General features: G+C 39.1%; 1 protein-coding gene across 1 annotated transcript in view; it reads left to right on the forward strand.

The window, feature by feature from the left end:
- LOC150076876 (spectrin beta chain-like) overlaps positions 1–27726 on the forward strand; it is an 800006-nt gene that overhangs the window by 691581 nt on the left and 80699 nt on the right. Inside the window, exons 43-44 of the mRNA XM_090386889.1 lie at positions 17090–17143; positions 22835–22951. Coding sequence (XP_090243015.1) covers positions 17090–17143; positions 22835–22951 — 171 coding nt within the window. The remainder of the gene's footprint in view (positions 1–17089; positions 17144–22834; positions 22952–27726) is intronic.

Here is a 27726-nt window from a genome sequence, read left to right on the forward strand (position 1 = left end):
TGATTAGCATCACAGCACATTACCTAGTGATATGTCATGATGATCAAATGGGTGCCATTTGGGGTCCTTTATGTGTCAGCAGCAGCAGCAAATGTGTTAAAGAAATAGCTACTGCCAAGCTAAGGGAAAGCATATTTGTTTGCAAAAGGAGGATTACTATGATCTTAGATATCATAAGTTCTTTGCATTATGATCAAATGGAACTGTTACAAATGCTAAATGTAAGTGTGAAAAGAAGTAATTCTGCAAGCTACTTAGCTTTTGTTACTAATAAAAATGCATTGTTCAAGATATAGGCCAAAATGAATGTCAAAAGACCTGATGATCTTAGTGGAAGAAATGAACAATGCGTAGGATGCTTACATGTTATAAAGTGATTCTGAAGCCATGATACTGAACTGGTTGCTGATAAGCTGAATAAATATTTCGAGGACCATTAGTAAAGTGTGCATTTGTGTTCACATGTGAGGAAATTTTTAAAGTTCGTAATACTGTGGTACACATTCGTGATTATTATTATTATTATTAGCTACATGGTGCAAGGAAGCCTGAAGCTTATGCTGCACCAGCCAAAAAAAAAAAAAAAAATTCCCCGAGTTACCCTGAGAGAGAGAGAGAGAGAGAGAGAGAGAGAGAGAGAGAGAGAGAGAGAGAGAGAGAGAGAGAGAGAGAGAGAGAGAGTCAAAATTAGAAGGAAATCACCAAGAAATAGAAGAATGATGATATCCAGCTCAGGACCCTGGGTGTGCCAAGCCCATACTCACCAGATGTGAGTCCCTGGGGATATATGTTATGGTCTAGCTAATAGTAATTGGTAGTTGAATGATTTTTATAACTGAGAATGGACTAGAATTGATGTTATTATGAACAGTGTAGCAGGAGTTGACAGAATCTGTGTTTTTGGCTATTATAATGAGAACAACCGAAGGAAACCATCCTTGAACTACATGCTAAAAATGATACGGATACTGAATGACCCCATTTTCCAAAAAAAAAAAAAAAGTAAAAGACAGCAAAAATATACCTAAAAGGGGGGGGGGGAAGGTTTAAAATGGCTCGCTTCTCAATAATGTATAAGCTCATAAAAATCCACTTCCTTATATTAAGAGGATCTGAATTACTCTCAAGCAGTTTAGTTTAGGGTCTCAATACTGGCAGACAACATAATATCAGGCAGACATATTCTTATGCAAATACCAATAGAAATCATGGCAGTATGGTCAGTGATAGGAATAACTCTAACCTTATTTGTCCACAAACAAGAATCCTGTTAAAGACTGATGATATCCTTTATGAACTACCACTATCTTTTTGTCTACTAAGAGATTTAAATGGGAGTGTTCTGGTGTGCAGCTCAAATTATACCAACTGACAAGGCAGATTTAACTCTTAAGTGACCATATGGGGTCAAAAATAACCCAAGCATTTTTCAACAACCAGGACTCATACTAAAGAAATGTCCAATCATAAGACATATCTTTCATGTATATAGAGTTTTGGTTGACAGCAATGAGTTTCTACACCTGCTTCATTTTAAAGTGGTGATGAGTCAAAGTTAAAAAGATGAGAGCTAAGCAAGAGCCTACATGCTTTTATGAAGAACAGTTTGGGGGGGGGGGGGGGCTCCTATCTTGCCTAATTCAGGTTGGTCCATGAAGTGAATCCAAAATTTTTGTTGATTTATATGCTAAGTATAAAATCCTAAAATTAAATAAAGGCATGTTTTAGGTTTAGATAGACACGAATTAACACCAATATATTTTAGAGTTTATTACGTATATTTTATTCAAATATACACTGCTGCTCACTTTTGAAAATATAAAAATAATTTGTTAGTGTTATCAGATGAAGATAGTTTGTGGGATTCATTTTTAGTTGTTTTCAGTTTGCCACTTCTCTGACCATTTTTGAATTCTGTTCAAGTCCTGAAGGAGTGCTGCTTGACACTGTTCATTAACAACTCTGCCAATCTTTAAGTTATCTACTTTTGAGTTCTTAAAAAAAAAGTAACGTTTCAAGATTGTCAATTTCATGAAGCAGATGGGCGTACATGTTTGATGCATTATTTAAGAAACTAATTTTAATTTACAGTGCAGTACTAAACAGGTGATAAGGAATGGCTGGTTACATAAACAAAGCCTCCCAAGTACAATAACAATGATGTTAAGTTATCACCTGTACTTGTAGATTTTGGTTCTGTGACCTTCCACATAAAGGAGTACTGTATATGTTTGCTACTTTCTTTACAAGTGTTCTGTGTGTGTAGTGTAGTAAAATGGCACAATATAAATTTAAAATAAAGAAGTGGAATTGTTTATCAAGAAATAAACTATTTCCATACTTTTTACATCACTATAAACATTTGATGTCTTTCTCCCTGTACTTCATTTTTGAAGTACAGGGAGAATATGTATAGTCAAATATTTATAGTTCCAGCCTTGTGCGCCATCTATCTTTGGCTTTAATCATGTCTTTAAATGGGATATTTTCTTCATGGGTATTATCCCATGCCTTTAAATTAGGTGTTTTCTTTGCAGATGCCAAATATGGACAGCCCACAGTCCATACATTGAAATGACAGCAGAAGTATGGGGAGAAAAATGTCATATATTTATTATGGTGTACAAGGTCTATGAATAGTTTATTTCTTGGTAGATAAATTTGTGAAGAAAACATCTCATTTAAAGACATGATTAAAGCAAACAGAATGGTTGAATTAAAATCGGACTAGTTCTTAAAAACAGGTTTTATTTTAATTTTATCACTGCTCAAAATTAGAGAGGCAGTTTGTTTGTTTGTTATTTGGTTTTTAGGAGCATTAGCAACTAAGGCCATATTGCTCCGGGATATGCGGTGGTCATTCCCTGACCTTTCCGCATCCTCCGTATTTGGTGGTGACGGGCTCGAAACCCGGTCTAATCAAGAAGCGTGTGCTACACACTGCTGTTCCTTCCCACCTGGCTATGGAGGTGCCCTAGAGAGACAGTCGTGATGGGGGATGACGTTATACCAGTAAATATACACTGATTGACTGGCTACTTTATTAGATACATCCTCCTAATAGCAATAAGTTACTCCCACCGTATTCCTCAGAACAGTCTGTGGAGTCTTCATGGCATGGACTTCATTGGCCTCAGGGATGCTGGTCAATGCTGACTCTGCTGTGTCCCACAGTTGTTAAAAACTGGGTGTTGTGGATCTCTACTCCAAAGAGCTTGTTTCACCTCATCCCAGCAGGTGTGCAGTTGGATTAAGACCTGGTGACTAGAGAGGCTCTTACAATAGACTTGAATACATTATGTTCCTGAACCACTTCTGTACGATTTTGGCCTTGTGACATAGTACATTACCTGTTGGAAGAATGCATCCACAGACTGATGCATTGTAACTGTGAAGGGATGTACTTGGTCAGAATCAGTTTCTAAATAATCTGTGGGATCTGTGTGTCACTTACTGGTAGCATGGGGACTCTTGTGTGTACCACAAAAACACTTCCCACTATTATGCTGCCTCACCAGCTTGCATTGTTGACACCTGGCAGGATGGTCCATGGACTCATGCTGTTTTTACCATATTCTGGTTCTCCCATCAGCATGAAATGACAAGAACCTGGGATTTGTCAGAGCATGCAAGATTTTTGTAATCCTCCCTCTGTCCAGTTGGATGCTCCTGAGGCCATTATAATCATATTTTCTTTTTTTTTGCTAATAGGAGTAGAACCTGGTTCAGACATCTACAATATGTCATTCATGACAAACTACAAAAAGTTATGCCCTCTAAAATGCCTATTTGATTACTAATGGGATACTAGGCGTTATTATACTGGCTGTAGCCCTTCTGTTACTTTGCACAAGTCTTGTCAGCCTCTGTTGTCCGCTCACAATTAATGAACTCTTTCTGATTCAAGGATCTCAGTTGGCTGGATGTTATTTGGTTATTGTATTGGACCAATCTTGATAGACCCGAGAAATAGTTGTATGTCATAACCAGAGCAGGGTTGCACTTCCTGAGATATGCATATTGGTGTGTCTGGTCCTGACTACTATGCCATGTTCAAATTCGCTTAAATCTTGCCGCCTCCATAGCCAGGTGGGAAGGAGCAGCAGTTCTTAGCACACGCTTCTTGATTAGACCGAGGTTCGAGCCCGTCACCACCAAATACGGAGGATGCGGAAAGGTCAGGGAATGACCACCGCATATCCCGGAGCAATATGACCTTAGTTGCTAATGCTCCTAAAAACCAAATAACAAACAAACAGCTTAAATCTTTTGCCTTGCTCATGCAAGCACTGAATACATACATGCACACATACATCATTCCTATATATCTCTGAACCTGCATTATATCATAAATGAACGGTTGATGCTGTTACTGAACAACTTTGTTTCACGAAAAGGGTTGAGGTAGCTCTAACATATAATTATATAGTGTAATACGCTTCACTGTTTCTATTAGATAGCGTAGTATTGACATTTAATTAATTTAATTTATTGATCTTATTAATTTAAAATATCATGCCCTAAACTAGAGCAGCAAAGCAATGGGCACAAAGTGGCAGGAGTGCTGTGACTCGAGGGAGAACTGAGGGGGGCGATTCTCAAACGCATCACAGCCTAAAAATATGTGCAACTTGTGAAATGTTTGCCGAACGCTCTGGAATGGAACATGATATTGCCATGGGGAATGTCTTTGTGTGTGTGCGCGATGTAAGGAGTGTAAGGAAATCGGGCAACTCAGTGTTGTTATGTGTCTATATGACAGCTTGAAGGATAGGGGTGGATGCCCTCGAAGGATCTAAATTGAGGGGCCCATCAAGCTCTCAGCTGCCCACATCAACGCCAGAGCTTGCACTTGGTCATCACGCAACACAGCAGCAACCCCCCAAGGCAGAATGCGCTGGTCCCACAGGAACTAGTAGTTGTTGTTGACTCTATTGTCAGGGTAACGGGTAACATGCTTTGTAAAAAGGATAGGTGGAACAGGACCAGGGTATGTCTGCCAGGGGCAAAGGTTGATGACGTTGTAGAGCAAATATCATCTTTTAAGGGCACAAAAGGTGATATAGTTGTACATGTTGGCACCAATGATATTAAGAGTAGGAGACCAGCAGAATTACTTAACAAGTACAGGTCAAGGTTGAAAAAAAAAGTCGGGAATTAGGGTTGAATTTGAATGTGTCTGCAATTCTGCCCAGACACGATAAGAGGGAGTATATGATGAGAGCCATGTTGATCAATTCGGCCCTGGAAAGATTGTGCAAGGCTCAAGGGATAGAATTTTTTTCAGCCTGGTCTGTACTTGTTAACAGGAGAGACTGCTTCTACAGGGATGGGATATACTTAAATAGAAAGGGTGCAAAAATATTTACTGTTGCTATCGAAGTAGTATTAGGTGGGTTGGAAAATTGCTAGCTTGGTGGGGGGGGGATACCAGGACTAATAGTTTAACAGTAGCCGCAGGCAGAGGTGAAGGTGATTCTTGCACAACTTCTATTAGAATAAGTAGCGACCAGGAGTGAGGGGTGTTGGGGATTTCAGGGACGGATGGCAGTCACCGTGAAATAGGTGGGATGTTTTAGGGTGAATAGGAATAGGAGCATGTATGCTTGCATGTATACCAATGCTAGAAGTATAGTAAATAAATTTGATGAATTTGAAGTGTTGGTCAAGACATCAAAGGCGGATATTGTTGGGATAGCATAGACGTGGTGTCACACAGATATAAGGAATGCAGAACTGGAATTTAGGGAGTACAATGTGTACAGACAGGATAGAAAGGGAGGAAGTGTTATGCTGTTAATTAAGAAAAACATAAAATCAAAAGAAGTGCACCCAGTTGATGTAGACGAACAGTGCACTGTTGAGTCAGTTTGGTGTGACCTAAGCACTGCGAAAGCAAAAATAAGAGTAGGAGTGTGTTATAGGCGTAATGACTCGAATGAGTACAATGAACAATTGTACAGAGAAATAGAGTGGGCTAGTAAACCAGAATGTCTTATAATGGGGGATTTTAACTTCCCAGATATTGACTGGAACTTGTGGTTTGGTCACTCGCACACTAATAAGACTTTTGTGGATTTATTGGATGATTGTTTTCTGCAATAGCATGTTCGAGAGGCAACCAGAGAGAGTAATACTCTTGATCTGGTTATCAGCAGCGATCATTCGTGTATTAAGAATTTGCAGATAAAGGAACCACTAGGTGGCAGTGATCACAGTGAACTGATGCGGGATTTACTTAAAGATATAATTACCATCAGGAATAAAGGAAAGGGTTTTTGCTTCCATAAAGGTGAGTACAGTGGTCTCAGACAGTTTTTAAATTCTGTACAGTGGGATCAACTGATGATGTTACCAACAGCAAATTCTAAGTGAGAGGCATTCAAGGAATTAATCATGGAAGCTACTGAAAGTTTCATACCTATTAAGAAATATTGTTCAAGGTTTAGGCCTAAATGGTTATCAAATGAACTAATGAGACTCGTGACAGAGAAAAATGCATGGAATGCATATAAATTATCAAGTGACTCAGAAGCCTATGGCAGATATAAGCTAGTAGGTATTCAGGTCACAGAGGAGGTTAGGCAGGCGAAGGCAGATTATGAGAAATCCTTGGCAAAAGAAGTTAAGAAAAACAGCAAGGATTTCTTTTCTTATATAAACTCTAAAAGGTAGAGGATGAATCTGATTGGTCCACTTGACGTCGATGGTTCGACTGTTGATGATCCTGCTCAGATAGCAAACAAACAAAATGAGTATTTTGCATCTACATTCATACATGAGGAATTATTAAGGTTTGAAAATAGCAGAAGGTTATCAAATTGTAGCAGGATACTTAATGATTTTGTAATAACTGAGAGCAAAATGGAGAAGAAATTGTTGAAATTAAACATAAGAAAAGCACCTAGGGGTTGGATGGGATCTATCCAGTTATATTAAAGGAGGCGGCAAAGCAACTAAGAAAACCCTTAGCCATAATTATGAGAGCATCCTTGGACTCGGGGGAGGTTCCCACGGACTGGAGATGTGCAAATGTATCCTCACAAAGGGGGATCGAAGGTTGACACGAGTAATTACAGACCAGTTAGTTTAACTTCTGTTCCGGGTAAAATAATCGAGTCACTGGTTAAAGATGCATTGCAGGATCATCTAGACAAGACTGCAGCAATAATTCAAACACAGCATGGGTTTGTTAAGGGAAAGTCTTGTCTGACAAATTTGATAGGATATTATGATGTGGTTACAAAGGAACTGGATGCAAAAAATAATTTGATATCATATATTTGGATTTCAAGAAAGCTTTTGACACTGTTGCGCATGCAAGACTATTGTACAGATTGGAACAGAATGGTATTAAGGGTAAGTTGCTACAATGGATAAAAGGATGGTTAAGTGGGAGAAGACAGAGAGTGGTCATCAATTGGTGCTGCTCTTCTTGGACTAATGTTATTAGTGGAGTCCAACAGGGTTCGGTGTTGGGTCCACTGTTGTGTTGTATATTTATCAATGATATTGATGAAGGTATATCAGGCTTAATGTCGAAGTTTGCAGATGATACAAAGGTTGGCAAGGTTGCTAATGACAGCAATGGCAGTGTGCTACTGCAACAGGATCTAGATAATTTGGGCAGATCGGCTAAGAAGTGGCAACTGGAGTTTGACCTTGACAAATGCAGAGTACTGCATATGGGTAGAAGTAACCCGAGAGAAACATACAAACCGTGTGGCACTACACTTAAGGTGGTAGGAAATGAAAAAGACCTGGGAGTAATTGTGCAGTCAGATATGAAGGTTTCTGAGCAATGAAGACAGGCTGCCAGGGCAGGTCATGGGGTTTTGTCAATGATATATAGGGTGAAAGAGGCCTATGCGCTCCAGATTCATATTGTTAAAAACGAAAATTATAGTTCCTCAGAGCGAACGGTTTAATATACTTAGAACATACATACAAAGAACGGTTTAATATACAAAAAGCTTTTGGCTGAGTAGACAGCCTTCTTCAGTTAAACAGAAAATATTAAATGACAGTTAGAATGGAGATGTGCACTGCCAAACTGGAGTGTGAGGCGTGTGACTAATTGTTTGAGGTTGAAGTTTGTGGCTGTGACGTATGGTGGTGACGCGGCCGACAGAATTATTGCTTCTGTGATGGGGTTAACTTGACAACCACTGTTCCTGTTCAAAGAGGTATCCGAGCATTTTATGTTTAACAATTCCACCCAGGTGCGCCGTAGGTAATGGTGGGATCTGTCCACGACATCGCAGTGTGGGTCAATGTCGTGGTGGGTTGTCCAGACGTGCTCGGCAATAGCTGAGTGCTCCACAACTGCCAAACGGATCGCCCTTTTATGTTCTGAGAGGCGTTTCTCGAGCCGACGTCTAGTCTCTCCAAAGTAGCAGCTAGTGCAGTCACGGCAAGAGATGCGAAAGACCAAACCGCTCTGCAGAAGGGTGGGGACAGGTGTTTTCACGTTGGAAATGAGAGAATGTAGTTTCCTGCCTGGGAGTTGGATGCACTTTATCCCATGTGATTTTAGGATTCTACCAATCCGTTGCGACAGGTTGGGGTAGTATGGGATAAATGCCCTCGTGTATGACTCACCACTGTTGATGCTACTGTTGGTCACTACGTTGTCGTGTGCCTGTAGGTCATACCTGTCAAGGGTGTCGATGGGATAGCCACACCTCGCAAGGTCCGCTTTGACCCTGATCTCTGTGCGTCTTTCACCTACAGAGCTAGAGTGTGTCCAGGTGCGAGTTAGCAAGGTTTGGGAAGTGGTGAGAAGGTGACCACGGCAAACATCGTGATGGAGGAGTTAGAGTGACGTGCGTTTACACACGCACCAGATCACATCGCCTTTTGGTGTCGCTATGTAGACGATGTGTTCGTAGTTATCCCTGGAGAATCAGGTCAGCGAATCCTAACCCACCTGAACTCACTATCGCCCTTCATAAAATTCACGATTGAGCTGGAGTCGAACAACACCATGCCATACCTAGATACCCTCGTCTGGCGCGAAGACACGTGTCTTCAAGCATGTGTCCGGAGCGAAGACACATGCTTGAAGACGACAGTTTATCGTAAACCTATGAGTGCTGGCCAATTTACCAACTTCTGGTCAGCACACGCACGGGGTCACCTTCTCACCACTACCCGAACCTTGCTAACTCGCGCCTGGACACACTTTAGCTCTGTAGGTGAAAGACGCACAGAGATCACCAGGGTCAAAGCGGACCTTGCGAGGTGTGGCTATCCCATCAACACCCTTGACAGGGGTGATCTACAGGCACGCGACAACGTAGCAACCAAGAGTAGCATCAACAGTGGCGAGTCATCCACAAGGGCATTTATCCCATACTACCCCAACCTGTCGCAACGGATCGGTAGAATCCTAAAATCACATGGGTGCATCCAACTCCCAGGCAGGAAACTACGTTCTCTCATTTCCAACGTGAAAACACCTGTTCCCACCTTTCTGCAGAGCGGTTTGGTCTATCGCATCTCTTGCCGTGACTGCACTAGCTGCTACTTTGGAGAGACTGGACGTCGCCTCGAGAAACGCCTCTCAGAACATAAAAGGGCGATCCGTTTGACAGATGTGGAGCACTCAGCTATTGCCGAGCACGTCTGGACAACCCACCATGACATTGACCCAAACCGCAATGTTGTGGTTGTGGACAGGTCCCACCATTAACTACGGTGCACCTGGTTGGAATCGTTAAACATAAAATGCTCGGATACCTCTTTGAACAGGAACAGTGGTTGTCAAGTTAACCCCATCCCAGAAGCAATAATTCTGTCCATAGACAAACGCTGGCCGCGTCACCACCATACCTCACAGCCACAAACTTCAACCTCAAACAATTAGCCATGCACCTCACACACCAGTTTGGCAGTGCACATCTCCATTCTAACTGTCATTTAATATTTTCTGTTTAACTGAAGAAGGCTGTCTGTCTACTCAGCCGAAAGCTTTTTGTACATTAAACCATTCTTTGTATGTATGTTCTAAGTATATTAAACCATTCGCTCTGAGGAACTATAATTTTCGTTTTTAACAATGATATATAGGAATTTTGCTAGCAGGGAAAAGGTGATTGTCCCTCTGTAGAAGTCAATGGTCAGGCCATGCCTTGAGTACTGCGAATAGGTCTGGAGGCCTCATTTTAGGAAGGATGTAGATTTACTTCAGCGTGTACAGAGAAGGGCAACAAGATTGATGAGGGGAATGAAGGGATCCTCTTACCAAGAGAGGCTTAATTTTTGCAAATTGCAGTGGCTGGAGACTAGGCACCTGCACAGTGATCTGATTTAGGTGTATAAGGCCCTTAATGGGTTGAGCATGCTGAATTCTGATGGGATCCTTCCACTTGTTCAGATTACGAACCTAAGGAAGCATAAATTCAAATTAAGAAGGGACAGATGTAGAATAGATGTGCGGAAATTTGCCTTTAGCCAGCGGGTGGTTAATTGCTGGAACAAACTTCCATCTATCGTTGTGGAAGTTGATAGGTTGAATAAATTTAAGGAGGAACTGGACAGGCATTTGGAGGGAATGGTGTGATTTTTTTTTTTTTTTTTTTGGCTGATGCTTAATAAGCTCATACATCTGCTTTCTTGCATCACATGCCACTACTACTATATACCTAATAAAGTAACTGCTCAGTGTGTGATAAAGCTTGAATTTTTGAAATAAAAATTAGAATTTTGCTTATACACCAAGTTGACCAAGTATACTGAAATATGTACAGTAATTTTCCAAGATTAAAGTTAAGTCTATTTCTTATGCAGAAAGTGTGTTCTTATTAGCATTAGCATTAGTAGAGGCATATGATGCAAGAAAGCAAGCTTATTCAGCATCAGCCAAAAAAAAAAAAAAAAAAACACCTCTCCCATTTAAATACCTGTCCAGTTGAGGTTTAAATTTGTTTAGGCTATCAACTTCAACAACAAGTGATGGAAGTCAGTTCCACCAACCAACCACCCGCTGGCCAAAGGCAAATTTCCGCACATCTATCCGACATCCGTCCTTCCTCAATTTGAATTTATGCCCTCTGAGGTGATTATTCTGAGCAAGATGAAGAATCCCATTGGCATTGAGCATGCTCAAACCATTCAAAGCCTTATACACCTCTATCAGATCACCTCGCCGGTGCCTAGTTTCCAGACTCTGTAATTTGCAAAACTTAAGCCTTTCTTCGTAAGAGCAACCCTTTGTTCCATTCACTAATCTTGTTGCCCTTCTCTGTACCCGTTCCAGCAGCTCTACATCCTTCTTGAAATGAGGCCTCCAGACCTGTATACAGTACTCAAGATGTGGCCTAACCAATGCCTTATACAAGGGAATAATCACATCCCTAACCCTGCTAGAAAAATTCTTGTATATCATTGACAAGACACCATGACCTACTCTTGCAGCTCGTCTGCACTGCTCAGAGAACTTCATATCTGCCTGCACAATTACCCCCAGGTCCTTTTCATTCTCCACCACTGTCAGTGTAGTACCGCAGAGTTGATACGTTGCTCTGGGGTTACTGTTTCCCATATGTAGTACTTTACATTTGTCAATGTTAAACTTCATTTGCCACCTCTCAGCCCATCTGTTCAACCTTTCCAGATCCTGTTGCAGCAGCATAGTGTCAGTAGTGTCCTTAACAACCCTGCCAACCTTTGTATCATCTGCAAACTTGGACATTACACTTGGTATCCCATCATCAATATCATTCATAAACACCGAAAACAACAACGGACCCAACACTGAACCCTGAGGAACTCCACTAATAACATTAGTCCACGTTGAGCAGTGTCCATTGATTACCACTCTCTGTCTTCTGCCACTCAACCATCCCCTTATCCATAGCAGCAATTTGCCTCCAATGCCACACTGCTCCAATTTGTGCAGCAGTCTTCCATGTGCAACAGTATCAAAAGCCTTTCTAAGATCCAAATATATAATATCAAAGTTATTCCCTGTATCCAGTTCTTTTGTGACTACATCATAGTATCCAATCAAATTGGTCAGGCAAGACCTGCCCTTAACAAAACCATGCTGCGTCTGAGCTATAACTGAATTCTTGTCTAGATGATCCTGCAGTGCTTCTTTAACCAGTGCCTCCATTAATTTACCTGGAACAGAAGTTAAACTAACAGGTCTATAATTACTTGTGTCAGCCTTTGATCCTCCTTTGTGAATTGGGGTTACATTTGCACATCTCCAGTCCATGGGTACCTCCCCTGAGTCCAAAGAAGCTCTCATAATTATGGCTAGGGGTTTGCTTACTTCCTTTGCTGCCTCCTTTAATATAACTGGATAGATCCCATCCACCCCAGGTGCCTTTTTTATGTTTATCCTCAACAATCTCTCCTCCACTTTCTTCTCAGTTATTACAACATCATCCAGCTCACTGCCAATGTTTACTTTACCTACATCATTCTCCTTCCTGAATAACTCCTCATGCGTGAATGTAGATGCAAAATACTCGTTTAGATTGTTAGCCACCTGAGCAGGATCCTCAACTGTTGAACCATCAATATCCAGTGGACCAATCTGATTCATCCCTTTCCTTCTTGAGTTTAAATATGTAAAGAACTCTGTTCTGTTTTTCTTTGCATCCTTTGCCAAGGATTTTTTGTAGTCTGCCTTTGCCTGCCTAATCTCCTTTGTGACTTGGTTACAGACCAACTTATATCTATCATAGGCTTCCATGTCACCCATTAATTTGTATGTATCCCGTGCATTTTTCTTCTCTGCCACCTGTCTCATTAGTTCATCTGACAACCATTTAGGCCTAAACCTTGAACAATATTTCTTAGTTGGTATGTAAAGCCTGGTAGCCTCCAAGATTAGTTCCTTGAATGCTTCCCATTTTGAGTTTGCTGTTGGTAACATCATCAGTTGGTCCCACTGTATAGAATTTAAATACTGTCTCAGACCATCATAGTCGCCTTTACGAAAACAAAAACCCTTCCCTTTACCTCTGATGGTTGTTACCTCCTTGAGTAAATCCCACTTCAACACACTGTGATCACTGCCACCTAGTGGTTCATTTATCTGCAGATTCTTAATGCATGAAGAATCACTACTGATAATCAGATCAAGAGTATTGCTCCCTCTTGTTGCCTCACGAACATGCTGATGTAGAAAACAATCATCCAATAAATCCACAAAAGCCTTGCTAGTGTGCGAGTGACCAACCCACAAATTCCAGTCAATATCTGGGAAATTAAAATCCCCCATTATAAGACTCTCTGATTTACTGGCCCACTCTATTTCCCTGTACAATATCTTATTATACTCATCAGAGTCATTAGGCCTATAGCACACTCCTACTCTCAATTTTGATTTCCCTATGCTTATGTCACACCAAACTGACTCGACACTGCCCTGTCCATCGATGTCGACTGGCTTCACTTCCTTGTACTTTATGTGTTTCTTAACTAATAGCATAACCCCTCCTCCCCTCCTGTCCTGTCTATCCTTTCTATACACATTGTATTCCCCAAATTCCAGTTCCGCATTACTTATATCTGTGTGACACCACGTCTCCGATATCCCAACAATATCTGCCCTTGATGTTTTGAGCAATACCTCAAATTCATCAAATTTATTTACCAAACTCCTAGCATTGGTGTACACGCAGGTATACATGCACCTGTTTCTATTCTTAGCTACCCTAACACAACCCATGTGTTTACTTGTACCGCAATGACTTCCAGCAGTCTCTGAAATATCCTGCATCTTGTTTTTCAGGCTTCTGCTCATTTCAATAGAAGCAGTGCAAGAATCACTTCCACCTCTGCCAGTGGCTACTGTTAATCTATTAGTCCTTGTAACCCCCCCCAACTAGCAGTTTTCCGACCCACCTAACACAGCCTCGACAGCATCAGCAAAAATTCTTGCACCCTTTCTATTTAAGTGTATCCCATCCCTGTAGAAGCAATCTCTCCTGTTAACAAGTACAGTCCAGGCTGAAAAAAATTCTACCCCTTGAGCCTTGCACAATCCCTCCAGGGCCGAATTGATCGACAAGGCTCTCATCATATACTCCCTCCTATCGTGTCTGGGCAGAATTGCAGACACTTTCAAATTCAACCCTAATTCACGGCTTTTTTTCAACAGTGACCTGTACTTGCTAAGTAATTCCGCCGGTCTCCTACTCTTAATATCATTAGTGCCAACGTGTACAACTATATCACCTTTTGTGCCCTTAAAAGATGATATCCGCTCTACAACGTCATCAACCTTTGCCCCTGGCAGACATACCCTGGTCCTATTCCACCTATCCTTTTTACAAAGCATGTTCCGCGTTTCCCTGACAATAGAGTCACCAACAACTACTAGTTCCTGTGGGACCAGCGCATTCTGCCTAGGGGGCTGCCTCTGTGTTGCCTGATGACCAAGTGCAAGCTCTGGCGTTGATGTGGGCAGCTGAGAGCTTGATGGGCCCCTCAATTTATTTCCTTCGAGGGCATCCACCCTGTCCTTCAAGCTCTCATAAAGGCCCATAACAACGCTGAGTTGTCGCCTGATTTCCTTGCACTCCTTACATCATGCACACACAGAGACATCCCCCTTGGCAGCATCATGTCCCGTACCCGACTGCTCCGCAAACATCAAGCAAACAGTGCATTTTAAAAGACTGTGATTCAGAGGGCAACTGCCCCCCTCAGTTCTCCCCTGAACCACAGCACTCCCCTTAGCTTGAGCCTTTTGCTTTGCTGCTCTGGTCAGAGTCATGATTCCGATTTAATTCAATAAAATTTCAAAACAAAAATTAAATCCTTAAGTTATATCCAAAAACAGTTATGTTAATTTTTTTTTTTTTTTCTTTTTCGGTATCTAGTGTTTTCTACGAGTTCCCTTTATACAACTTCCGTATCACGTGGACCACTATAGTTATGTATTAATTATTTGTTACGATTAAGTCGTTATAAATATATAGAGTTAAAATACAATTTAATTGACAATAAAGTTTATCAAGATTAATAGATTTACTGATTAATTGACAATATTATATTATGCACTATACTGCACTAAGCTTATGCTATCGTGTAAAAATGGCGGGAATTCTCGAACGGTACTTCTACGGACTCGTAAGTATTGATTAGCTTCCAAATCTCGCTATCTCAATTTAGAATAAACTAAGGATCCTCACTAGGTCTATAATCTACTTATAGAAGATAATTTGATATAACAATTGGTTAATAAATCGACTAAATTTGGTTAAAAAAAAGACCTCGTTCAATTTGTAACACGTGGATTTGATACCGTTACCGATACTAAGTAATACCTACAAAATCTCTGTCTAAGTTAAACTTTAAACTAAGTATCGTAACTAGGAATATAAAGCTACTCTAGAAAATAAGTTAATATGACAATTTAAGCTAATAAATCAGAAAATAAATCAGGAAAAACTTCTCTGTTCCAAGAGCTTCAAGGAGCTACGTCCGCACAGGATAACCTCGTACCCAGACACCCCCAGAAAGTATTTAAGTATAATTATTTACTTAAATAATTATAATAAGTAAAGTACATATTAAATAAAGTACATATCATGTTGTGTCTATGAACAGTAAAGTCAAATATATTAATATTATGAGTTATTTTATTCTTATTCATGTAATATTTAGTATTATAGTGTTGCTATTATTGTTAAAATTAACAAAAAAAAAAAAAAATATATATATATATAAATAAATAATTGCTTAACTAATATTCCTATTGGCCTAAATAGCAATTAAAGAAACTTTTGTTGTGTGTTTTTTTTTTTTTAATTGATACAGTAATACCCCGAAGTTACGAGATAGGTGGGTCTGACGAAAATCACTTAAGTCGAATTCGCGTAAGTCGGGGTACAATTTTGCATACAAATACATATAAGTTATGTTTAATTGGGACCAAGGACTAACAAAAACACTAGTTTAGAAGAAAAATATTTAATAAAATTGCAGTTATTTTTACATATTAATACAAAATATGTATTAAAAATATAAATGAGTTACGTAAAAACGTTATTTCGATGTCAATGGCTTCATAAAATCTAACGAATTCTTCTGACGACACAGCGCCTTCCTTTTTTTCATGCAGAATTTCTTCGTAGCAAGTTAATTTTTCTATTCCTTGCTTTGTAGCTATAACGTGTTCTTCGTTGGAGTCTGTTCTAAAATTTCTAAGCCCTTTTCAATTGAGCTGAGACCTTCTGTCAAACTTGCAATTGTCGTGCTTTTCTGGTGGAACTGGGTCTGAAGTGTCGGATATTTCAGTGACGTTTTGCTCACGCATCTCATTCATTGTCAGCTCCTGACTATGTGAATCCAACAGCTCGTTGACATCATCACCATTGACTTCCAAATCTAATTGCCTGGCAAGATTAACAACTTCTTCTATCACATGAGCGACATGATAAGTTTCTGGCGTTGTTTTCGTCTCGTTTTTGAAAAAAAATGAATTAAGTTTCTTCCAGATGCCATTCAATGTTTTTTTTGTGAATTTCATCCCAAAATTCATCAATGATTCTTACGGCATCTAAAACATTGAATTGTTTCCAAAAGTTTTTAACAGATATCTCACTATTTTGTCTCATAGCTTCATTCAGACGTGCAAACGAACGCCTCGTGTAGTAAGCCTTGAATGTTTTGATGACTCCCTGGTCCATCGGTTGAAGCAAGCTGGTTGTGTTTGGAGGCAAAACCACAAGTTTCACACGTGGGTCGAAATTAATTAGGGTGGCAGGAGGGTGACCGGGTGCATTGTCAATAAGAAGCATCACTTTAAATGGAATCTGTTTAGACTTGCAATAACGTTCGACTTCAGGTATGAAGTGGTGACCAAACCAGTCCTCAAAAACGGAAGCTGTCACCCAAGCTTTATGATTTGACTTCCAAATCACTGGTAAGCTAATTTTAGATATACATCAAACGAAAAAATCAAGAACCGCGTAACTCCGAGTTCGCGTAAGTCGGGGTAGCATAAGTTGGGGTATTACTGTACATATAACCTTAATATCGTATGGAAATTTCTTATGGTAGAAGTGCTAAGCAGTTATTATCACGACAAATATCATTTTAACATATCTCTTAATTTGAACAGCTCCAATGGAAAGTTTTACCTCTTCTCTTCAGGAATCTAAGTCAGCTCCCAGTAGTAAGTATATTTTTAAATAATGTGCATTATAACTATGGCAAAGTAAGGAAAAAGTTCCTTGTTAGTTGTATTAAATTTATTTATAATGTGCAACTTTCATCCTTTCTCATTTTGATTCAGATTAATAAATGAAATTATTACAGTATTTCTGATTTTATTATATATCAGTTTTAAAGCAGTGAAATATTGAATTTTTGGGATTTAATACTGACTAATTCCTTTTCTTAAGTTTAATTGAATAAGAACTTTTGAATTTTTCTATAAGAATCTTTATGTTCTTATAGAAAATTCAAACCCAGATCTTAATGCTCTGTATTATGTTCTGTATATATTATCAATGCAAATTTTATAATGAATGTGTCCCATTATCAAATTATGATATACCTGTGAATTCAGTTAGGTCAGGTTTATTAATTTAAAAAACAAAATTCGCTTTTTTCATTCATGCATGCAAATCTTCCACAACAATAGGATTTTGAGTTCAAGATTTTTAATCTATGCCTCCTGTAATTTGTTTACTGTTGTGGCATATGATTCCAGGAGCATACAAATAGGATGTAAGAAATCTTACAGGTTGTCTGTTATGGTAATGTTTTATTTATATTTCTTGTCTGGTAGGATGTGTTGTGGTTGTCTTGGGGTAACATATGTAAATGCTGTTATGTACTTTGGAAGATCAAACTCATACAGTGCCACTACTATTACAGTACCATTATGTTAGTTATTGCCTTGAGTTATCTGCAAAATTTGTGCAACTAAAGTTTAACAACTGAAGTTTATTTCTACTAAGTGCAAAGCATTACAACTGAGGAACAGAAACATAGGAGTATTTTTTAGACTGGTTGGATTGTGGGGGGAAGATGCATGTTCAGGATGAGAAAGGCTTGGGTATTATGACAGAAAAAAATACAAAGCCCAACACTAAGTGTACTCAGGTAGCAAGAAATGCATATGGTGTTCTATGGTTTATTGGAATTTTACAGATATGTGGGGATGACAATTTAAAAAAAAATAAGTAAACTAATGTTAAAATTTAAAAATTATGCTAACATTCTGATTAGCCTAAATAACAATTAAAGATTAAAATTTTGATTTTTTTTTTATTGATACTTATAATCTTAAATAGTATGTCATTTTCTTATGGTAGAAGTGCTATGCAGTTATTATAAAGACAGATATTATTTTATTATATAACATTGATATGTTAGGACAGTGTGAGCCAAGGCAGAGTAAGTCATAGTCAACTCATACATACCTTCACAACCAACCATACTGAATGCCACTGGAATTAATCATAGCACATATATTAGTTGGACTGCTTATATCAGTTGTAACTATGTATCTTCTGCCAAACCAAGAATAGCCTTTAAAATTTGGATAATTGCTACCCCATTTTGCATCCTCTGAGATTTAAATGGACATCACCCCTTATGGAGAAATACAGATAGTAATTGAAGGAGTTGGCTGATTGAACAATGGATTGAAAAAACAACCTCACTCTACTAAATAATAATACATGTATATATATGCACTTGTTTAGCTGGTTGGTACCTATCAATCCCTTGAATAGCGACTGATATTCAATAATCATTAACACGAAAAAACAATATACCAACCCTTGAGAAATTACAGGTGGAAAATAGACAAAGCTGACTGGACAGATACAGACAGCTAACTTTTTCTTGGATAACGGCAACCATACGGCAAGGCATTGAGTCCACTAGTTCACGAAAGTGTTCCACAGGTATTTCCATTCTTGCTGCACTGCTGTCCTCAATTCCGTTGCATTCCTGGGTGGAGGAGCCAAAGCTCGAACGGACCTTTCCACAGTATCCCAAAGATGCTCCACAGGGTTCATGTCCAGTGAACGGGGAGGCCATTCCACGGTGGCAAAATCTATGGAATGCTCTTTGAACCATGTTCTGGTCACCACAGCTTGGTGCTTCCATAGCCAGGTGGGAAGAAGCAGCAGAGCGTAGCACACGCTTCTTGATTAGACCGGGGTTCGAGCCCGTCACCACCAAATACGGAGGATGCGGAAAGGTCAGGGAATGACCACCGCATATCCCAGAGCTATTGCTAATATGGCCTTAGTTGCTAATGCTCCTAAAAACCAAATAACAACAACATCACCACAGCTCTGTGGGGAGGCACACAGTCCTGCTGGAAGAGTCCATTGCCCTGTGGATGCAGGATGACCATGAAGGGATGCAGATGGTCTGCAAGGATGGACACGTAACCTGGACCATTCAGAGATGTGTCTAGATGTGCCAGAGGTTCCAACGTGTGCCAGTTGAACACACCTCAGACCATTACCCATAGTCCACCTGCCTGAATAATTCCTTGTTGACATGACGCATACATAGCTTAGTGCAGTTTCTGCCAGATACGCACCCTCCCATCTGCTCAAAATAACTAGAAACGGGAATCATCAGACCAGGAGACCTATCTCCAATAATCCAAGATCCAGTGCCGATGTTCTTTTGCTCAGTTGAGGCATAGAATTTCTGGCACTTCTCTTGTTGAATTCATTTGTGATTTGTGCCACTGTCGCTCTCCAATTGGCTGAAACAATGCAAGACAGATGTCAACAGCCACGCTCATCCACCACCTTTCTCCACAGCCCATAGCGCTGTCCATGATGATATGTTATTCCGGAAATGGAGTATTCCTGATACACTCTTGATACTGTTAAACAGAGCTAGTGCAATTTCTGTACCACCCTGTGATAGTGACCCATGCGTCGGGCACCCACTATCATTCCTCTTTCAAAGTCGGTTAACTCACAACATTTAACCATACTGACATTGAATTACCATCTACGTGAATGCAGTGTACCTATATTCCTGCAAAGGGTGAGAGTGTCTTCATTGCGCAGGAATCAGGCATCCCACGAATTCCGTCCTTTCAGTGTAATCTAGTTAGCTATTTTGACAGGGTCACCTGTGCTGGATTTATCGAATAATTTCGAAATTTTTTATTTGGATTTCAGCAAAGCATCAGTCCTACGTGAATGGTTACTTTCTAAGCTGGAACAGGTTGGAATCGCAGGAAAAATCCTTAGATTGATAGCTGGATAGCTTCAGGGCAGGAGGCAGAGGGTTGTGATAAATGGTTATTCCTCAGATTGGGTTGATGTATGAAGTGGGGTTCCTCAAGGATCAGTATTAGGACCACTGTTGTTTTTGATTTTCATAAATGACATCAATGAAGGGATAGGTGGCGGGATGTCTAAATTTGCAGATGATGTAAAGATAGCTAGAGTAGTTAATGATCACCGCCAAGCAGAACTTCTTCAGAGTGACATAGATAGACTTCAAGGATGGTCAGAAAAATGCTTTAATCCAGCTAAGTGTAAAGTATTACACCTGGGCCCCAAAATAACTTATACACTTGGTGGAATTGAACTAAAGCTAGTAGTGGAGGAAAGGGACTTGGTTGTTACAATATGGTCAGGCACAAAGTTCTCTGAGCATTTTAGACAAGTTGCAAGAAAAGCCCATGGTGTCCTATCAATGATTTATCGAACAGTTGCTAGTAGAGATAAGGACATCATAATCCTTACATAGCATTATGTAAGGCTATTGTTAGACCACACTTGGAATACTGTGTTCAAGTATGGAGACTGCACCTAAAGAAAGACATTATGGCTTCTTGAAAGGGTCCAAATATGGGTAACTCACCTAGTGAGATTGGCAGAAAGGCATCCTTATGAAAAAATACTTTGTATATGTGGTTTGCAGAGCTTGGAGACTAGGCACCTTAGAGGAGACTTGATTGAAGTGTTTAAGGATCTGAGAGGCATAAGTAAAATGAATGAGGATGAAATTTTCATAGTTATAAATGATTCTGGAACTAGGGACCATAATTTCAAGTTACAGGGGTAGATGTTTAGACTGGATTGCAGGAAGCTTTATTTTAGCCAGTGAATTATAAATCACCGGAATTAGTTACCTACATGGGTGGTAGAGGCTGACAGTTTGGGGAAATTCAAAGGTCAGCTGTATAATTACCTAGGGGAGGAGAGAAATGCATAGGTTGTCTATTTACTTTTTTCCTTATTTATTTTTTAAAATATTTTCTTATTATTTTATTTTTATTATTATAATTTTTTTATTTTATTTATTTATTTAGTATTATTATTATTTTTTGGCTGGTGCAGCATAAAGCATAAGCCATAGGCTTCCTTGCACCATGTGGCCATTGTTAATTAGCATTAGCACAGGCATATGATGCAAGAAAGCAATATGATTACTAATATAAATGGCTTTCTTCCACCGACTGGAAATGCTATCCATAGTTTTGCTGCTGATTGCACACTACACTCCACCTTCCAGTTTTTGAAACTTTGCATTGCCAAGGAGCTTCACCTTTTCCAATATCTGCTATCAATTCCTTAAATCGATCTTTAGGTGTGGTTAAGGAAACTGAATTAAATTTTATAAAGCTTGGTCCCATCTTATTTATTGCAAAGAAAAAGAAAAGAAAAAAAGTCTATTGCTCCTATGCTTATCTTTGATGACATTCAGATTACGTCTAATCTCTACCTAGCTCTTGGTACAAGCACATTACAAATGTTGCCTCCTTTTCATATGGGTTTTCAATTTCTCTCTTGACATCACTTTTCTTCTGAACAACTACTCACTTAGTGCAAATCTGAAATCCTCCCTTCCGTGGAATATTGTTCCCATATCTGGAGTAGTGTCCCCTAAAGTTCTCCCAGGCTTCTAGATTCCATTCACAAATGGGCAGTCAGGTTAATCAATGACCCATCTCTCTCACTCCAATTTTTCTCCCATAGACATTCCGTTTTTTTGCTGCATGCGTTTTCTATAGATACTTCCATGGGCACGGTTCTTCTGAATTGGGATCTGCAATCTTCCCTCCTCCCCTCTCTCTTTCCTCTTTCTCATTTATCTCTTCTTCTGAGTTTTGGAACAACCTTCCATTACTTGTATTTCCAAAAAATTAGTCTACAGAAATTAAGTCCATCAAGTATCGTCTGTCTTCTCAGCCTTCAACCCATATGTGGTACTAAGTACTCCGGTTTCTAATGCATTTCATATTTGGAGTTTTCATAAAACAAAAAAATAAAAATAAATAAATAAATAAATTGTATCTTTTGTGTATCCAAAGACTATTTACAGTCTGAAATTCAGCTCTGAGTGAAGAGGATGAAGTCTAGGAGAGAAGTAGTGGTTTATTACAGAGATTAGGTTGTTGGGATGATTCCAGGAAAGGCATTTGCCCCTAATTCATATGCTGTTGAATGCAATAGTAATCTGTTAGGCAGGGTTGTCATTGAGCACACAAGAACTGCTCTGAACATTAATGTTCTTTATTTGACTTTGGGTCTTTGCTTGCTGTGCACTACTGCTATTATTGGATTTAATGGGTATTTCTGCAGATACAAAGCATCATCATTGTTGTCCCTGTAGCCAAGCCACTTGTTTTTGAAACTTGGAAGTATGCTAAAGGGCAGTATTATTCAGTTACTGCCTATCAATTCATGTAATAAACAGTTAATACTTATGATTCATTAAAGTAAATCTTTATTTATACATGTATGATGTATTGGCCTTATCTTATACCAGTAGTATTTGAAACAGAGATTAAAGGTAAGGAATATGGTAGGTAATTTGCTTTACTTAACCTCTTGCATGTGACAATAAATTGCATGCTTTTTAAAAGCACCATCCCCTGAAAAGGACAAGAAAAAGAGACGCTCTCGCTCCAAATCTCCTTTCAGTAGTTGGAGAAAGAAGAAATCACCAATAACAGAAGAAGTAGAAGCCATGTATTTTAGTGGTATGTATACTCCTGCAACCCCTTAAATTTGTTTACCTAGTTTACATGTTAATTTGAGAAATTGTGTCTATGTATAAGCATGTGTGTGTGCATGTGCATGCTATACAAGTTTCCAAATAACCTTGAACAGACCATTACTCCAAAGTTATTTTGTATAAAAAAAATATTGAGAAAAATGTTAGGAAAAAGGCCTTGAACATCAGGAATCATAATATAAAGTTTTTATAGCAGTCAACGTTCTGAGTAAAACAAGCAAATTAATTTAAACTAAATGTCTGTGATGGTAAATTGCATGCTTTTTAAAAGTGTCATGCTCTGGAATCTTCCTTTCTTGGTAAAACTTCTGAAGTAAGTAGCATTGAGTTTATTACTATAATTAAAGATTTTATTTTTCCCAAGGTTCATATTATGATGTCATTTTATATAGTCATCTTTCTCCAGGGTTGCTACTTAATCTGGCTTTCCAAATTAATATAAGTAAACCAGTTCAAGCAAACAAGTTTTAATACCAGTTTTGTCAGATTCTTTTATCATTCCAGTTGTGGTTATGCTAAGGCTTGTCCACAGCTATGGCAAAATTGCTACTATTGGGTCTTCCACTTCAGTGTGGAATGTCCAGGATTCTGACAAATAGGATTGTATTGTCAGGCACTATCATTACTTTTAATGGGCATTCCATCAGATAAAAGGCATCACCATTAGTGCCCCTATTGGTACCACCATGACTAACATAGTCATAGAGAAGCTGCTAACCACAATTTTTAAGGACTTACCAGTTCCATCAGACTTTGGAGGTCCTATATTGATGACAACATATTTGTGGCCATTTCTCAACTGTTTCTTCTACAGTACTTCAGTCTATCTCAGAGTTTTTAAATTTTATTGGGAACTAAAGTGTAACCAATCTTTTCTGTTTATGCATGTATATGTAGGCCAGTTCAGAAATGTTGGTAGGATGATTCCGGGAAAGACAGAAAGTTCCTTTTTGAGGAACTGAGTAGCCAAGCCACTTATTTTGAAATGTGATCCATATGTGATCTGAGCGATGAAGAGGTTGTTGTGATGAGGCCAGATCTAGTGCTGTGCAGTTACCTTCTTCACATCATCAACTACCCAAAACAGTCCCAAGGTATTTCTTACTCCTCCTCCTACCAATCTACTCAGTAGCATCTTGCCAGAATGCTACAAAGGTGTGTCTTATTCAGTTGTCCAGCTTCCTCATTGGGAGATTTCAGTTCTCTGTCAAGATCCCTATACCATTTCTTATGTGGGGTGGAATGGCTTGTATATGATATGCAGATTGTGGGGTTTTGTTATATGAGAGAATTTCACAGAAGGCTTGCATATTGTATCACATGAAGGCACTATTGATACTCACTTTGCTCAGCCTGTCCTCTACATGTAGTAAAATTGTAGTGCTTGTAGAGGGAAGACTAAACAAAGTTTATGTAAGCAAATTTATTTGCTTACCTAAATAATATAATCATTTTAATCATTATAATGTTTACCAACAATTTTCAACTTCAGTCCTCACTTGAGGCACTTCTATATACTCATATACTTACAATTAGGCTCCAATGTGAACTATGATAGGAGATCTGTTTGCCCTCTTATAAAATGCACAATCCATCACATGTTAGCATAATATTTTCAGAATGTCGGCTGCTCATCAGTTGCCACTTTGAAGCCTGATTAGTAACATTACTTCCATTCTTTATTCCTATCTGGCTAATACACTCATCCATCTTGCATTGCTTTGAGTACGTACATCCTTTATTTGTGCATATATTTATTTCTGGCAATGTATAAGCTATTGCATTCCTTGTGCTTAAGAGAGTTGATAAAGGCCATATAGTTCCTGGAAGTTATATTATAATTTTATCATTTTATGTATTTTATTATCCATTTTGTTATTAGTCCATTTACTTATTACAGTCATACCTCACTTAACGAAGTTAATGTGTTAACATAACTTGAATATGGGAGTATATTCCTATATGCAAAAATGAACATGGTTCAAGACATTGTTTTTATTCTAAAAAAACTTTTAACTTTATTTAAACTCCTTCAGCCCATTACAGACATTCTCTCAGGTATGACAAATTAGGGGTTGCTACCTGGTAGTCGAAAACACTGATGGAACTGATATTCGGGTGACACTTGAGTTGTGGACTGAATTTCAGTGAAGCCTAGTTGATCTGTGAAAACAAAATTCTCTGCTTGCCCCTTCACAATGATGGGACTGTTAGTAACCCTGAGTATAACCCCCATGTACAAATCCTGTAATACAGCACCCATACTGGAGGTGACCATCCAGATCTGAAGCAAAATAAGCAATGGTTGAGATGTACCATTTGCACCACAGCAAAGAATGCTACCCCTTTGTGTTATTAGGTGGTAGATGATGTTTCAACTGGCAAAATACAGTAAGTCCCTGACATATGTAAGAGATATGTTCTAGGACTTCTTATGTAAGTAGAGTTTTACGTAACTCGAGAATGACTAATAAAATATTGCCACTACATCCGTGATATGCCAATTCAATTAAAATTAAATTAAATTCAGTTAAAATTAAAAAGTTTATCTGAGGACAGTGGTGAAGTAGTCAGTGGCACATAAGAAAAGAAACCAAAAGGAAGAAAAAATGCATGTTATTATACTATAAAAACTGATAACCATTTCGTAGCCTTCATTATTACAGTTGACTTCATTGGTGCCGATCCCTTCACCGCTTCTCGTATTCTGTCTTTGTCCTTTATTATTGTGTTTACCATTGACACTGGCAAATCTAAATTCCATGTGATACTAATGGTGAAACCTATGTTTAGTTTCCATTGCAAAGTTCTGACCCCCCCCCCCCATCCAATCTCTTCCATCATGTAGCATTGTTGAGGTCTTTTAAGGATATGATGGGTGTCGTGACAAGAGATCTAATCTTCCTTACATTTTGAGGGTACAGCTCTCTAAAATGGTGGCTACTAGATACTCCAGCCTGGCTACTAGATACTCCAATGTACTGAAAGTGTTGGTAACTCTAGGAGACATGTGGATCAGCTAGTGCCATGATTCTCAAATGGGGATATACATAGCCCTGGGAGCACCTTGAGTGGTACCAAAGGGTACCTTGGGAAATACATCCAAAATGGCAGATTTTGATGTGCTTAGTTTTTAGTAAAATATTTATCAGCTGATTGTGTATATGTGTATTTATTTCTGATGTCCTAGAATTTGCCATGTTTTGAGAAAACTAAATCAAAATCAAACTTAGTCCTTGAGGCTGTCGCAGACATTCTTTCAATTAGGCAAGCTGTGCTTGCTACCTGGGAGTTTAAATCACTGATGGAACTGATATTCAGGTGACACTCAAGTCAAGTGGACCTAATTTCGGCAAAGTCCAGTCAGGATGTGACAGCCAAATTCTCTGCTTGCACCTTCACAATGGTGGGACTGTTAGTAACCCTGGGTAAAACCCCATGTGTGAGTCCTGAAATACTTATAGAGAGGGGAAATTCTGCCCCTCTGTATTACCAGAAAATCGGGTGGGGGGATGACTCATCAATTGCATAGTACCACCACTTTGTTTATTGGATGTTTAAAGTGATGGAACCCATGTTTATTCTCCACAGCAAAGCTCTGGCAGACCCCCCCCACCCCCCCAAATCTCTTCCATCATGTAGTGTGATTGTCTTTGTTTCAGTTTGTATAGTTTTCTATTGTCCCAATCATAAATGCTTCTTTATGTAATCTCCTGTTGAACTTCTGTTGTATCAGCCATGTGGTGCAAGGAAACCCAATGCTTTTACTGCAGCAGCCAAATAAAAAATAATTAATAAATAAATAAAAATAAACCACCTATTTTAACCACCTGTTCAGGTGACTAACCTTTTGGAAACTAACCTTTGCATGTTTCAAAGGGGTCAGCTGCAGTTACCCATGGAGGCAACTTACCAGTAATCAAAGCTCACTGGCGGAATAAAAATTCCTACATCCAGTCTAAATCCCTTCCCCCATAATTTCAATTTATCACCCCTAGTCCTGGAATCAGAGTGAATATTTCATCCTCATTCATTTTACTTTCTCCCATTCAGAGCCTTGTATACCTCAATCAGGTGTCCTCTAAGGTGACTAGTTACCAATCTCTGAAGCCTGCTTACCTCATATGGATGTAATGGTAATCTCGATCCAAGTGTGTGCTGCCCATCTCTGGATACTTTCAAGAAACTCTTTTTTTTTTTTTTTTTTTCCCTTCATTTTCTTTTCTTTTCTTTTTGGTGCTGTCTTCATACATGAACACAACATTCTAAGTTTGTTTTTTTTTTTTTTTTTTTTTTTTTGTAAACCCCAAACACGAGAGGTATTAGAACCTATAGTACTTACTACCGTGCTTGGGTTGGAGGTTGAGAAGACGAAAGATATTTGTTGACATTGGACTTGAACTTCTGTAGACTGTAATTTTCAGGAAATACGTATGAAGGAAGGTTGTTCGAGAAAACAGCAGTTGAATGAATAAACGAGGAAGATGAAAAGTTGGTTCTGTGAGTTTGAAGTTGGACAGTAAATGGATGTTGGCTGGTGGCGGCACGTGTTTGGACTGTTTTGAAAGAGAGAGCGAGAATTATGGAAGCTAATTCAGAAGAACAGTGCCCATGGAAGTATCTGTAGAAGAGGCACACAGCAGAAACAGTACGTCTATGAGAAAGCGAGTGGAGAGACTCTGTTAGAGATGAATCATTAATTAACCTAACTGCCCTCTTCTGAATGGAATCAAGAAGCCT

Source organism: Mastigoproctus giganteus, chromosome 12 (genome assembly GCF_048544385.1).
Source record: "Mastigoproctus giganteus isolate SK-2022 chromosome 12, ASM4854438v1, whole genome shotgun sequence".
Taxonomy (NCBI): Eukaryota; Metazoa; Arthropoda; class Arachnida; order Uropygi; family Thelyphonidae; genus Mastigoproctus; species Mastigoproctus giganteus.